At 38.3% G+C, this 16,052-nt stretch overlaps 1 protein-coding gene across 1 annotated transcript in view; it reads right to left on the minus strand.

The window, feature by feature from the left end:
• Nucleotides 1–16,052, minus strand: part of LOC134536504 (uncharacterized) — a 225,934-nt gene that overhangs the window by 65,767 nt on the left and 144,115 nt on the right. The window contains exon 3 of the mRNA XM_063376226.1: nt 15,699–15,834. Within this exon, the coding sequence (XP_063232296.1) occupies nt 15,699–15,834 (136 nt within the window). The remainder of the gene's footprint in view (nt 1–15,698; nt 15,835–16,052) is intronic.

A 16,052-nucleotide genomic window follows, 5' to 3' on the forward strand; every position in this document is an offset into this window, starting at 1 on the left:
ATCGATTCGTTTAGTCATCCCCCGACATTTACGTAACATGCACGGGTGCATGTTGCCACACGTGAGATAACCATCTTGACTACTTCGGTCTAGGGGAAAATGTCGCATTTTCAGAGTTGAGGCATTTACATACGATGCGTTCGGTACTACTTTTGTTCGTCTAGCCATGAGAAATCTGTAGAACCATCTTGTTAAAAGGGATTATAGTTACGCTTTAAAAATAATAAATATTTATAAAGTTTTTCCTAAAAATTAATACTTCTCGTATGTGTATCACGCTCAGCGTTATTTTTAAGAATTCTACGTTAAATTTGGTGTCCAGGTTTCGTATTTAAGGTTTATTTGCATCAAGAGTACATATGCATAGGCTTATTTATCCTTCCCCCTACCACCACAAAATCCCATAAAACCTACCGTAATTACAAACAAATTGAAATAATTTGAAAGAGGTTGTCGAAGAAATACCTCAAAAATGACTATATGGTCACACGGAGCACAAGCCGTTATCAGCTTATTTAAAATGTTACAAGCATAGACAGCAGAGAGAAACCCATGGTGGTTTTTCTTTGACACCAGTGTAAACCAGCAATGGCGTACATCCATGAAACCTATTTTAAATCAATAATCCCTTTCGAAAGAATTTAACAACGGGTAGGTTTCAGTCTCTACTATTTACTGTCCAAGTGGGGAGATTCCCTTCTGGTTCAACTGTCGTTGTGCAAATGTCGTCTATTGGCGTGAAGAGCTCTCGGCAGATCGCTCTAGCGCCGGGCAGCTGCGCCTGGGTGATTGAGGGCGGGTGTTCGGGCATTTCCGGCGGTGTTCGCTTTATTTCGGACAGCGCCACGTCCTACGTCCTGCGCGCTCGTCCCTGACCACTCACGGTGTCTGCTTCAACCCCCCGCCCCTCCCACGGGTTAAATTCCTTTCCTGAGCCCACGCGCTCTACTGAGCCGTGCGACACCCAATTCGAAAACTAATCGAAAGCTCTCCATGCCTTTGTTCCCGACCATTGGCATTGCTTCGCCACTTCGCTACAAAAGGGGACATATAAAAAAACGTGAGCAGATCTTTCAGTAGTCTCCAGAGATGTGTAAAATCTAACCCCCGGTAACGAGAAAATTCATCAGTTCTCATTTTTCAAATACGCTTATAATACGAAACTCTGACATGAAATTTAACTTGGTATTTTTTAAAAAATAATGCCGAGCGTGATAAATATAGAAAAAAATTGTGGTTTCAACTATATTTCTTGACGCGAATCACACGTAGTTTTTTTTTCACCCACGGCTAGAATTCGCTGCCGGTGCAGCTATGCCGACTATTTGTTAATTTTATTAGCAGACCAAAATTGTAAACTATATAACGAAATGATTCCGATAAAAGAGAAAAAGGCATGAACAAATATTATACCCAGACTTTTCGCTGATTTTCGACAAGGAAATTTATTTAAATACTGCCCAGATTGTTTAAATTCGTTAAATAGTTAACACTGTAAAGTTTCCCTTTATACTTTTGATCATTGGTTCGCGCAGTCCGCCACAGATGGCAGCAACGTGGTTACAAATTTCCGTTCCATACGACTTCCGTTCCATTTTCGAAAATACTCTTACCAATTGCCTATACCGAGAGCTTTGATGTTAACACATCAAAAAATAATATCTTTGGATTCCCCTATTTCAGTGAACTTCTATATCAATACACCCATTCATAATAATACTAAAATTAACCTTTCAAACATTTATCAGACAGATATGGCTGATCATACAGAATCAATAAGCTAGTCTTATTCTACATTAATATATGATGGTACAGCCCTCTTCATTCGAAAAATTCTGATTCCTTAGTTTAAGTTTCAGTTTGCACAAAATATAATTTCTTAGTATCCTGTTGGTTTTTCACTCTCCAGTTAAAAAAAAAAGCAATACATCGGAAATTAATCAGTACAAATAAATAAATTGAAAGATTTTCATTAAAATGTATCTAAATCCATTTTCGAAGTTTTGGGAAAACATGAAAACAACTGTTAAAATTTGTATGTCTATTAGTTTGAACAGTGTAATATTTGTGCTGTAAAGTAGATAGTACGGGAGTGTAATAAGATGGATAAGGCATACTCCAACTGATAGTCAATTCGTTTACACAGGGATCAATAAAAAATTGAACAAAATATAGTAACAACTTCGGGAGCTAGAACCTCTTTGATGCATAAACTTCAATTGAGCATTCATGCCAACAATTCCCGATCACCTACAACACATTTCTGCTTTCGTGAGTGAAAAAAAAAATTCATTGTGTTTTTTTTTATTCAATGTGGCTTTTTAATGATTTTGCTTTTGTGACGTAATTAAAATTGGGCTCGACCTAAACTAAATTGTTGCTTATATATAGTTCCAAAGAAGAGGTTAAACGTTTTAGATGCATCTTCTGCTGACGTAGGCTACGTATGTGTCTAAGTGTTTTGCGTTCTTGAAGTAATAAGTCACTGCTGAAAATAATTCTTTTATAAAGGGGAAAGCATGGCTTGCGAAAATCATTTGGGGGTGAGACTCGGTTTATTTGCAGTATACTTTTAGGGTGTTTACCCCTCAAAATAATAAAGCGCACTGCCAGCCAATTCTGAGAAAAAATCCTTTAAAAATTTAAGCCACTGTTTATATTCAATTAAATTTCACTCTGGTCGACGGCACAGCGACCTAGGTGATACTGTAATTTCTTGCCACCCAGACGTTCGGATTTGAATTATTGTTGACTGTCACCTTTGAAACTAATTTGAAGAAAATTTAATAACAGTGGTCTTCGCAAATGTATAGTAATTTAAATAAAACTTATTTAATTTTTTTTAATTCTAAAATATAGTTTAGATTTTACTTCGATATTTCAATTACAGCAAGACATTAATGTTTTCAAAATAAAGTAATATTGGGAATATTAATAGCTATAAATAAAAAATTCTAATGACTCTTATAATTAAAATGTAATTAAAAGCTTTGATATATCCCATTCAAACAGTCACATAACATTCGGTTAAAACCGGTTTTGAACTGACCTGAGCATATGAGTTTATAAACATTTCTATGGTTTATATTGAAAAGGATAATGGGGCAACTTATATTTTTTACCATTATGGTATACAATTTATCGACAGTTTGAATGAAGTTTGTTTTCCAACACAGCTACGTCAGCGTTGTTCATGCGAATAATTAACTTTATTAATAGTGCAAAATGACAAAAAAAAGTTTCCAGTGTTTTTAAGATGATTAATATACGGAGTCTTGTTTGTAAAACAAAATGTATGTATATAATTTATTAATAAAATTCGCTAAATATAATTATTTTGAGCACAATTTATAACTATTTTATAGTTTAAAAAATGAATTATTACTGTAATTTAGCTATCAGGTAATAAAAAAAAATCATTTCAGTAAATGAAAAAAATTCTTTATATTTAAGGTCGTAATATTTTTTTTAAACAGTAGATTTATTTTTTAAAAAAAAACATGCTGATGTGCCTTGGCTAGAGAGAAACTTAACTAGTACCTATATAAAACGTATATAAATTTTCCAAGACTTTTTGAAGTGAGGCTTCTTTGCTGAGGGGGTAACAATTTTAGAGCGTCACGAAATTTCCAATCGCAATAGGGGAAATAGCTAGGTATGTAGTGATGGAACCGATAGAGGAAACGGCAGGGAAAAGTACTAATAAATGATGCAGCATACTTGCGCTTTTGCACTTGTAGCATGTCTGCTACAGCTCTGGCCTGGATAAATGGTAGATTTTTTATATTTATTTTTTTGGCTCCCCTGGTAATAGAAGTTATTTTGATTTACGTTTGTTATATTTGGTTTAACGTAAAAAAATATATGAAACTGTAATTTTTATTTAGTCTTCTTAATTTGTTAATTTTAATGGACTTTAGTTATTATATTGGTCTGGAAGGTTCGAGAGCATCATCGATTGTATCGCTCCGCGGCGAACGCACGTGGCGGAAGAGCTGTGTGTCTGACGTCAGCGGACATATGGAGTGGGTCTGACGTCAGGGGACGAGTGATCGGGAGTCGGCCTGTGGGCCTAGCCGGTGGCGGACGTGTCGAAATAAAGCGGGTTGGGCGTGGTGATGCTTCCACTACGAAGCGATTATGAACGGCTTGCCCTTTAAACGGTTGGGGAAGCCGTATACGTAGGACGTGAGTGAGCGGTGAAGAGGTTGGTGAATATCGCGAGCATGTTTTAAGGAGGAAATACGTGCGTCGACGACACCTCCGAACCAGCATGACGGGAACTCGTCGCAGCAGAAAATCGCAACTACGGCAACGTCTAATGGTGATGGTTCGCCATCATTTTTACGCTCGTGAATAACTGAGTGTACCAGGTGACCGGACTTCTCGACGTGGAACGCAAGTAAGTGCCAGCCATGCCACCGCCCCATTGACCTTTTTTTTTAATCACAGCAAGAAATGATAAAGCGTGGATTTTCCAAATTTAATGAACTTACTACGCAATCTGATTGTTCAGCAGTTGGTTACATTCCGCGTGCAAAAAAACTATACTCGACAGACGTAGAAGTGAAAAGACCGTCAGCGTTAGACAATGACTTAAACTGTGAAAGGCCTTTTGTTTTAAGCCACAATTTTGGAACTAGATAAATTTTTTAGATATTTATTGGGATGTTAATATGTGTTAATATGTTGTTACATTACGCTTATCAGATGCAAAAGTTTATCCTAATATTTATAGTTGTACTATGCCTGGCGCGTCAGAGGTTGTTTTTATTATGTTATATATATATATATCTATAGTTAATATTTTTTTTGGGGTAATTATATTAATTCTTCGGAGCTCCGAAGTATAAGATTAGAGTATACCGTTGGTAGTAATTGTTGAAGTATTTTGTGTATAGTTTAATAGAAATTTTTTAATATAATACAGTATGTATTGGAAGTGGTTCGCGCCGATTTGTAAGAAATCCTTTTATGATATACTTATCTAACTATTAAATGGTGCCATATAAATATCTTTTTTTTATAACTTGCTGTCCCCTCTCACTGTTCATAATCTTACTAGTAGTGTTGTTGTGTCTGCTATCTGTTTGGATTCAAATATTTTTTTTTGGGGTTTTCCTGCGCTCGCGGTACGAGTCATTAGAGCCTTTTTACGGTGTGGCGAGGCGCGGGAGTTGTACGTGTTGGCTAGGGTCAGGGCCAAAACGTTACAAAGTGCGCCACTCTGCTATGAGCAGTGACTGGAGGGCAGCAGGTGTAATGTTATTTCTTGTAGGGGTTATTGTGTTTGGAATAATAAGGGCTAGTATGGCAGTGAATGTGAGTTGGATTTTTAATTTGGAACGCCCGGACTTGATAAACAATCTGGAAAAGGTGGGGATAACAGTGGAAGGGCAGGAGGACATAGAATTCCTCCAGGTGACGTTTATGGAATACGTTTTGCATGGAGCTGACGGAAATGTTTCAGAGGGAGAGGTTAATAAAAGTGATCATTACTTGAATCAGAAATTGTTTTTCGAGGCGATAAAAAATATTCCCTACTTAAAATATAAAAATCCGGAGGACTTAATCCAGTTTTGCAGCGAGGTGGAAAAATTGCGGGAAATTAAAGAATGGGCCGGCGATAATAATATTTTGAAGAGTATTGTAGTTAAATGTTCGGGAGTAGCTCGCGCCGTAGTTATTGATGGATTGGTTAATAACCTTAGTTGGTGTGAAGTAAATGAGGGTTTATGGGATGCCCTGTGTCCGCGGCGCCGTAAGTTACAACTCGTGCAGGAGAGAGTGTTTAGGTTTCAAAGAGAGGGGGAGAGAATGGGTGATTATGTATATGATATTTTGTTACAATTGAAAGTATTTGATTTGTGTTTACCGCAGCAGGCCATGGTGGATATAATTGTAGAAAATATGAATCCCGATGTGAGGAGAGAGTGTTCATTTGTGGAAAGACCGAGGGATCTGAATGGGCTGCGAAGGTAGTCGGTAGAAATAGAAAACGTGATGTATGCGCGGCAGGAGTACCAAAAAAATATACACGGGGTAAACAAAGTTGTCGAAGAGAGCGTAGTTGAGGAAATATTCACCCGCGGGAAAAGGAAAGGGAAATGTTATACGTGTGGGGAGAAAGGGCATTATAGAGGAGAGTGTACTCAAAAGGGCAAAGACAAGGTCTTGAGGGTTAAGAAAAGGGGTAATGATTGCTTTTATCGTCACGAAGGGGGACATTTTCAGCGGGGCTGTCAATCAATTTCTAAACAAGGGTGTTTTTATTGTGGGAAGAAATCGCATGTGGTTCGTGTTTGTAGGAAAAAGGGGCGGCTAAATAAATTGCGTTTTGGGAATAAACATTTTTTAGCCGTGATGCGGAACGAAAATATATTATTCCAGGTGGATAATGAGTTGGGTAGGTTAAGAGTGGAATGATTTTTTTTGTTATCGTATTTGATTTATTTTTAAGTACTGTCGGTTATAGCGGTTAGTCTTTGTACCTTTGTTAATTGTTGGTGCTATCTTGTCAATACTTTGTTCCTTTGTTAGGTGACTTTGTGTAGTTTTCTCTCCTTTTTATCTTTATTCTTGTTCTTACTTGCCCTATTAATTGTACTTTAATTGTTACCTTTTATTGTTAGGCTATTCGGTCCTAGGATGATTACCGCTAAAACGATAATGGTTTGGATAAAACCTTTTCTTTAATTGCTTCAACAATGGTTTTTTTTTGAGCGGGGTGATTTGTAGCATGTCTGCTACAGCTCTGGCCTGGATAAATGGTAGATTTTTTATATTTATTTTTTTGGCTCCCCTGGTAATAGAAGTTATTTTGATTTACGTTTGTTATATTTGGTTTAACGTAAAAAAATATATGAACTGTAATTTTTATTTAGTCTTCTTAATTTGTTAATTTTAATGGACTTTAGTTATTATATTGGTCTGGAAGGTTCGAGAGCATCATCGATTGTATCGCTCCGCGGCGAACGCACGTGGCGGAAGAGCTGTGTGTCTGACGTCAGCGGACATATGGAGTGGGTCTGACGTCAGGGGACGAGTGATCGGGAGTCGGCCTGTGGGCCTAGCCGGTGGCGGACGTGTCGAAATAAAGCGGGTTGGGCGTGGTGATGCTTCCACTACGAAGCGATTATGAACGGCTTGCCCTTTAAACGGTTGGGGAAGCCGTATACGTAGGACGTGAGGGAGCGATGAAGAGGTTGGTGAATATCGCGAGCATGTTTTAAGGAGGAAATACGTGCGTCGACGACACCTCCGAACCAGCATGACGGGAACTCGTCGCAGCAGAAAATCGCAACTACGGCAACGTCTAATGGTGATGGTTCGCCATCATTTTTACGCTCGTGAGTAACTGAGTGTACCAGGTGACCGGACTTCTCGACGTGGAACGCAAGTAAGTGCCAGCCATGCCACCGCCCCATTGACCTTTTTTTTTAATCACAGCAAGAAATGATAAAGCGTGGATTTTCCAAATTTAATGAACTTACTACGCAATCTGATTGTTCAGCAGTTGGTTACATTCCGCGTGCAAAAAAACTATACTCGACAGACGTAGAAGTGAAAAGACCGTCAGCGTTAAACAATGACTTAAACTGTGAAAGGCCTTTTGTTTTAAGCCACAATTTTGGAACTAGATAAATTTTTTAAGATATTTATTGGGATGTTAATATGTGTTAATATGTTGTTACATTACGCTTATCAGATGCAAAAGTTTATCCTAATATTTATAGTTGTACTATGCCTGGCGCGTCAGAGGTTGTTTTAATATGTTATATATATATATATATCTATAGTTAATATTTTTTTTTTGGGGTAATTATATTAATTCTTCGGAGCTCCGAAGTATAAGATTAGAGTATACCGTTGGTAGTAATTGTTGAAGTATTTTGTGTATAGTTTAATAGAAATTTTTTAATATAATACAGTATGTATTGGAAGTGGTTCGCGCCGATTTGTAAGAAATCCTTTTATGATATACTTATCTAACTATTAAATGGTGCCATATAAATATCTTTTTTTTATAACTTGCTGTCCCCTCTCACTGTTCATAATCTTACTAGTAGTGTTGTTGTGTCTGCTATCTGTTTGGATTCAAATATTTTTTTTTGGGGTTTTCCTGCGCTCGCGGTACGAGTCATTAGAGCCTTTTTACGGTGTGGCGAGGCGCGGGAGTTGTACGTGTTGGCTAGGGTCAGGGCCAAAACGTTACAAAGTGCGCCACTCTGCTATGAGCAGTGACTGGAGGGCAGCAGGTGTAATGTTATTTCTTGTAGGGGTTATTGTGTTTGGAATAATAAGGGCTAGTATGGCAGTGAATGTGAGTTGGATTTTTAATTTGGAACGCCCGGACTTGATAAACAATCTGGAAAAGGTGGGGATAACAGTGGAAGGGCAGGAGGACATAGAATTCCTCCAGGTGACGTTTATGGAATACGTTTTGCATGGAGCTGACGGAAATGTTTCAGAGGGAGAGGTTAATAAAAGTGATCATTACTTGAATCAGAAATTGTTTTTCGAGGCGATAAAAAATATTCCCTACTTAAAGTATAAAAATCCGGAGGACTTAATCCAGTTTTGCAGCGAGGTGGAAAAATTGCGGGAAATTAAAGAATGGGCCGGCGATAATAATATTTTGAAGAGTATTGTAGTTAAATGTTCGGGAGTAGCTCGCGCCGTAGTTATTGATGGATTGGTTAATAACCTTAGTTGGTGTGAAGTAAATGAGGGTTTATGGGATGCCCTGTGTCCGCGGCGCCGTAAGTTACAACTCGTGCAGGAGAGAGTGTTTAGGTTTCAAAGAGAGGGGGAGAGAATGGGTGATTATGTATATGATATTTTGTTACAATTGAAAGTATTTGATTTGTGTTTACCGCAGCAGGCCATGGTGGATATAATTGTAGAAAATATGAATCCCGATGTGAGGAGAGAGTGTTCATTTGTGGAAAGACCGAGGGATCTGAATGGGCTGCGAAGGTGGTCGGTAGAAATAGAAAACGTGATGTATGCGCGGCAGGAGTACCAAAAAAATATACACGGGGTAAACAAAGTTGTCGAAGAGAGCGTAGTTGAGGAAATATTCACCCGCGGGAAAAGGAAAGGGAAATGTTATACGTGTGGGGAGAAAGGGCATTATAGAGGAGAGTGTACTCAAAAGGGCAAAGACAAGGTCTTGAGGGTTAAGAAAAGGGGTAATGATTGCTTTTATCGTCACGAAGGGGGACATTTTCAGCGGGGCTGTCAATCAATTTCTAAACAAGGGTGTTTTTATTGTGGGAAGAAATCGCATGTGGTTCGTGTTTGTAGGAAAAAGGGGCGGCTAAATAAATTGCGTTTTGGGAATAAACATTTTTTAGCCGTGATGCGGAACGAAAATATATTATTCCAGGTGGATAATGAGTTGGGTAGGTTAAGAGTGGAATGATTTTTTTTGTTATGGTATTTGATTTATTTTTAAGTACTGTCGGTTATAGCGGTTAGTCTTTGTACCTTTGTTAATTGTTGGTGCTATCTTGTCAATACTTTGTTCCTTTGTTAGGTGACTTTGTGTAGTTTTCTCTCCTTTTTATCTTTATTCTTGTTCTTACTTGCCCTATTAATTGTACTTTAATTGTTACCTTTTATTGTTAGGCTATTCGGTCCTAGGATGATTACCGCTAAAACGATAATGGTTTGGATAAAACCTTTTCTTTAATTGCTTCAACAATGGTTTTTTTTTGAGCGGGGTGATTTGTAGCATGTCTGCTACAGCTATGGCCTGGATAAATGGTAGATTTTTTATATTTATTTTTTTGGCTCCCCTGGTAATAGAAGTTATTTTGATTTACGTTTGTTATATTTGGTTTAACGTAAAAAAATATATGAAACTGTAATTTTTATTTAGTCTTCTTAATTTGTTAATTTTAATGGACTTTAGTTATTATATTGGTCTGGAAGGTTCGAGAGCATCATCGATTGTATCGCTCCGCGGCGAACGCACGTGGCGGAAGAGCTGTGTGTCTGACGTCAGCGGACATATGGAGTGGGTCTGACGTCAGGGGACGAGTGATCGGGAGTCGGCCTGTGGGCCTAGCCGGTGGCGGACGTGTCGAAATAAAGCGGGTTGGGCGTGGTGATGCTTCCACTACGAAGCGATTATGAACGGCTTGCCCTTTAAACGGTTGGGGAAGCCGTATACGTAGGACGTGAGGGAGCGATGAAGAGGTTGGTGAATATCGCGAGCATGTTTTAAGGAGGAAATACGTGCGTCGACGACACCTCCGAACCAGCATGACGGGAACTCGTCGCAGCAGAAAATCGCAACTACGGCAACGTCTAATGGTGATGGTTCGCCATCATTTTTACGCTCGTGAGTAACTGAGTGTACCAGGTGACCGGACTTCTCGACGTGGAACGCAAGTAAGTGCCAGCCATGCCACCGCCCCATTGACCTTTTTTTTTAATCACAGCAAGAAATGATAAAGCGTGGATTTTCCAAATTTAATGAACTTACTACGCAATCTGATTGTTCAGCAGTTGGTTACATTCCGCGTGCAAAAAAACTATACTCGACAGACGTAGAAGTGAAAAGACCGTCAGCGTTAGACAATGACTTAAACTGTGAAAGGCCTTTTGTTTTAAGCCACAATTTTGGAACTAGATAAATTTTTTAAGATATTTATTGGGATGTTAATATGTGTTAATATGTTGTTACATTACGCTTATCAGATGCAAAAGTTTATCCTTTAATATTTATAGTTGTACTATGCCTGGCGCGTCAGAGGTTGTTTTAATATGTTATATATATATATATATCTATAGTTAATATTTTTTTTTGGGGTAATTATATTAATTCTTCGGAGCTCCGAAGTATAAGATTAGAGTATACCGTTGGTAGTAATTGTTGAAGTATTTTGTGTATAGTTTAATAGAAATTTTTTAATATAATACAGTATGTATTGGAAGTGGTTCGCGCCGATTTGTAAGAAATCCTTTTATGATATACTTATCTAACTATTAAATGGTGCCATATAAATATATTTTTTTTATAACTTGCTGTCCCCTCTCACTGTTCATAATCTTACTAGTAGTGTTGTTGTGTCTGCTATCTGTTTGGATTCAAATATTTTTTTTTGGGGTTTTCCTGCGCTCGTGGTACGAGTCATTAGAGCCTTTTACGGTGTGGCGAGGCGCGGGAGTTGTACGTGTTGGCTAGGGTCAGGGCTAAAACGTTACACACTCTTGCACTCTTGCGCTCTTGCACTCTTGCACTCTTACACTCTTGCGCACTTGCGCTCTGGCGAACTTGCACTCTTGCACTTTGGCGCTCTTGTGCTCTTGCACTCTTGCGCTCTCGCGCTTTTACGGACTTGCGTACTTTCATGTGCGCGGTAGTTACTTGGGGGTGGACCTCGCGCTATCCCCACTCCGGGGCCGTTGGTGCGGGCGGTGATCGCTGGAGCAGCCTTGAGCGGGCTCCACGTGGCGGCGTGCGGCTCAGGTTGAACCCCGCCATGCTGCAGGGATAGTAGGGACCCGCCTGCGCCTGAAGCCACCCAGACTTGGGCAGATGGCAACACAACGGGGTTTGAGCTTATTGTTGTGCACCATGCCACGGGCCATATTCGAAAGAAAACATTGTTCTTTCATGTATGTATTATTAATTAATTTTGTTTCTGTAAATAAATATTGTTAAACAGTATTATGTGAGTATTGTTTCAGCTGTGTAATATAGATCTGCTGGTATAATGCTTTTCATGCTTTAGTTTGTAACGAATTATCATTTGGTTAGCTAAATCACACACCGTTGTGGCATTCACATGACAGATACCTACTGCAGACTACACACGTCCCTTTGGACAATGAGTTAAGCTGCATAAACTACCTATCTATCGGCAAGCTTCAAGTTTAATAATAACTTAAAATAAAAGTTCGTCTTAAATGTACGAGAAAATAAATTAGTGTATTTTTGACTCAAAAGAATATACAATTTATTTATTCAAGTGGAAAAGAGTTATTTAATTGAGATCATACCCGCGTCGTTAATATCCTCAATTATTATCTCTTGTTCTTTTAAAAATATTAGTTATTTATCTCTATCTATAATTATAAGCAAGAAGTTTCCCTTATATCGCACGTGGACTCCACGTACATAAAGGTTTGTTGTAATTGGTTGGCCAGTGAACGTAATAATTTTAAAAGGTTAACACCCTAAATGTATACTACAAATACACCTAGTCTCATCCCGAAGTGAATTTACCAAGTAGTAACCTTCCCGTGTCAGTGTGTGGGTTCTTCCGAGATGGGTTTGGCAAACTCTGGACGGACGGACGCATAAAATTATAAGTACTATTTGATTGCGCTGGTCAGCTGTTATCAGAACACAAACCCACGGGTTAGTTTTTGATTCATTCAAACGTCTGCGGTTTGTATTTCTCACAGTAAATTTGAAGCTGTAAAACATCTTTTTTGTAAAACCATTGGCTCATGACTGAAATTTTTTAAAAGGTTTTATTGATACAATACGTACCAGAAAACGACACATAAAGAAACGTACAGGTAAATCTCTGAGAGAGAAACTGAAGTGTTCTTGATGAAACTGTTTTGCATGAATGTTCTGAAGGATGGAGGAAGTCGTGTTGGGAATCGCTTGCCTCAACCACGCGCCGCTGACGGGAGAAAGCGCGAAGGTGTGAATTCGGACGGACGGAACGGGCTATAGTAATAGTAATTCATACTTTACAATTCCCTTCAACAGAGAGAGTTTGCCCAATGGGGAAACGTTGGACTTTCACTCGGAAAGGTCAAGGTTCCAATTCAGATACTATATTAATTCCGAACAATGGCTGTCCAACGGGAAGAGGCATGAAAGATAATGTCTCTCCTCCCCCAATCCCATTTTTTCGTTTTCCGATAAATGCTATAGAACTGAAACGATAACTGGAGAGTTAACCAAAACTAATCTACTCCAGACCGGTTCAATAATATTTGTGAAAATAAAGATGACTTTTTTAATGGTTCTATACCGTGCGCAATTATTTTTAAAGTTATTACTCTTAAAATTGAGAAAAAAGACTTTTCAAGACGTCAGAGATGTCTCAAAATAGCCTTTCAAGCGGCTAGTACAATATTTTTCAGATATCCGTTCCACACAACACCTTTTGGTCTACCATTCTCTGCCCCCCCCCCCCCCGCCCCCCCCGCAAAAGAAAAAAATCCTCATCAAGGTCAATAATCCCTTTCGATTTAGGTCCTCCAGAGAGTCCTGATATCACTTGAAGCGAATGACGGGTTTATTTTCTATGTACCTATAGGCCATGATAGTGTCGTTATACAATCTCCCTGCATTATACATATTATATTTGTATATTTTCATGAACTCGCTGAAGAGACACAAACTTAAACCTCCTAATAATAAAATACCTACGATATTAGCTTCTTAGTGAATTTTTATTGAAACCAGACTAAATTTATCTTAGTTTCTTTTATTTTAAGTACCAAAAATTTGTGTATTTTCGACTAGGCGACTTTATGATATTTCTGGTAGAATCGGTAAAGTTTGTAAAATTTCACATTGAGAAGTTTGTGAAGATCGGGTGCGTCGCAGACGGAGATTAAAAATATTATTTTCTTCCCACGCCTGTCGGATGTTAATTATGTAACTGTCGAGACTTTGCGGGATGGGTTCTTTTTGGGTGGTTTTTCCGTGAAGCCCTGGATTACACCGCGGTATTTCACGGTAGTAAACTCTCTTTCCGTGCTAAATTGTAGTTGCATCACGCTTTTTCTTTTATAACTTTACTTTACCAGGCTTTTCGTTATGTTCTCACATTGGATATTTTTTTGCATAGCTTATACCACATTTTACACTTATTTTTCCTCCCTATTAAACCTAATAAACTCGTTCGTTACTAAAAGTTTCTACGTCGAGGTGTAAAAATTTTTTTTATGGTTAATATTCGAAGCGTACTAAACCTTAGTACATAATAGATTTATGGCCGCGTGAACCATCTTCTTATCTGAACCTGAGTAAATTAAACATTTGAATTAAAAGTTATTGATGTGTAAAAACCTTAGCTATCGGTAAACGACCTTTGGTAGGAATGATTTTGTCAAAATGGAACGGAAGTTGAGAAACGAAAATGTGACACAAAACTGGTGAATCTAGGTGTAGCAATAGAAACCCGTATGTTGTCGCTATCGTAAACATTAGGGTTCATACCAAACGCAATGGTGTGCCAAATAAAAGATTATGATAGTGAAACTACCGTGGAATATAAATGGTAAACTAAAAAAAGTCATATTATAATGTAATCTCAAATTTTATAATACGTAAGACAAATGGCATTATATTGATTTATTACATATTTTATTTTTGAAGTCCCAACTGGCGTAGTAGCATAATGGTAGAGGAACGCTTAGTAACATCAAGGGACGTGTTTCAAATCTCCTCATTAGGAATAAATAATAGTTTTAAAAAAACTAAAAAACACGCTTTATATAGAAAACCAAACTAAAAAATAGAAAATAAATTTTAATAAATTTTAATTAAGAATAGTGTAAAAATTTTTAATAAATATAAATTATTAATAGTGTATATAAGAAAAAATGTATTTTATTTTAAAAAAGCGTGGGGTGCTTTTAAAGATACTATCGAAATGATAATCCTTCTACTCATATATGTCAATAAAATATTTATAACTATTGACACCATGCACGCCGAAACGTCGGTGAATTATTCACCAAGGACGCGGCTACAACCCAGAAACCAAGCTACTTCACACTTGTGCATTTATAATTATCATCAGTAGGGATGAGCTGTAACGGGACATGCCCTCATGAGGGCTTCAACGGCGCAACTGGCCACGACGCGACGGGAAGCCTAAGATGTACATCAAGTTCTGTCCCTGCCCAAACACGCCCGAATATTAACCTTCGGCCAACCTCGGGTCTATTTACATGTATTTATATTTCTCTGTTTATTTTAATGTAGCTATACTAACCTAACTAACCGTCCATAGTGTTTTGAAGTGTTTTAATGTAGCTAACCTAACCGACCACTTTTAATATTTTTTGAATTCATTTTTCCTGCACAAAAATAAAACAAATCCCGAGGTTGGCCGAAGGTAAATATTCGGGCGTGTTCGGGCAGGGACAGAACTTGGTGTACATCTTAGGCTTCTCATCCTGAAATACCTTTTGTAAACTTCAACAGACATAAGAAAATATAATAGCAACTTTAAATGTATCTACATTTTATTAGCCAGGAAAACTGTGTTCGGACGAGCATGGCGTCAAAGATATTTTTAATATGTTGTTGTTTCTCTAAAGCGCTTTTTTTAGGTATCTTACAAGGTCTCATTAAATAATTATTCTAAATAAATTTGCAGACCGATAGATCTCGTCCTTGAGTTGATTTGCAACAATGTATTTATTGAAATACTGCTCCATCTTGTTTAAATTCATTAAAAAGTTAATACTGTAAAGTTTCCGCACACTTAGAAGTTGTACTTCTATGGCATTACTTAAATATTAACCTGTAACATTTGAAAACGAATGTTTTAACCCCAAATATATCTTTGTCAATTTGTTTTTGCTTGAACTTGATGGACATCTTAGGCTTCTCGGCCACGACAGTTTGGAGAGAGAGAGAGAGAGAGAGAGAGAGAGAGAGGGAGGGAGAGAGAGAGAGAGGGAGAGAGAGAGAGACGACTCACCTATGACGCTCATGTTGCCGCTGCCCACCACAGTCTCGAAGTTGGGCGCCTCAGTCGACACCTCGCAGCGGTACACCCCGGAGCTGCGGAACTGAAGCTGGGTCAGCGTGATGGAGGTCATGTTGGACGCCCCCAGCTGAGGAAACAACCGCAGTCCCGGGCAACATCAGCCCCCTTTCCCTCTTTTGGATTCCAACTTGTTCCTGACGTAACACACGTTGTCCATAAGATAATGCCCAAGTTTAATTTAAACTTATTTACAACAGTAGTAGTATGTAATAGGGGCTCCGGGGACAGGCTTTCGCAGGAGGAGCCAGAGCAACTGACCGCCATCTTGGATTGTGACGTCAGGGC

The sequence above is a fragment of the Bacillus rossius genome, chromosome 11, assembly GCF_032445375.1.
Source record: "Bacillus rossius redtenbacheri isolate Brsri chromosome 11, Brsri_v3, whole genome shotgun sequence".
NCBI classification, from domain to species: domain Eukaryota; kingdom Metazoa; phylum Arthropoda; class Insecta; order Phasmatodea; family Bacillidae; genus Bacillus; species Bacillus rossius.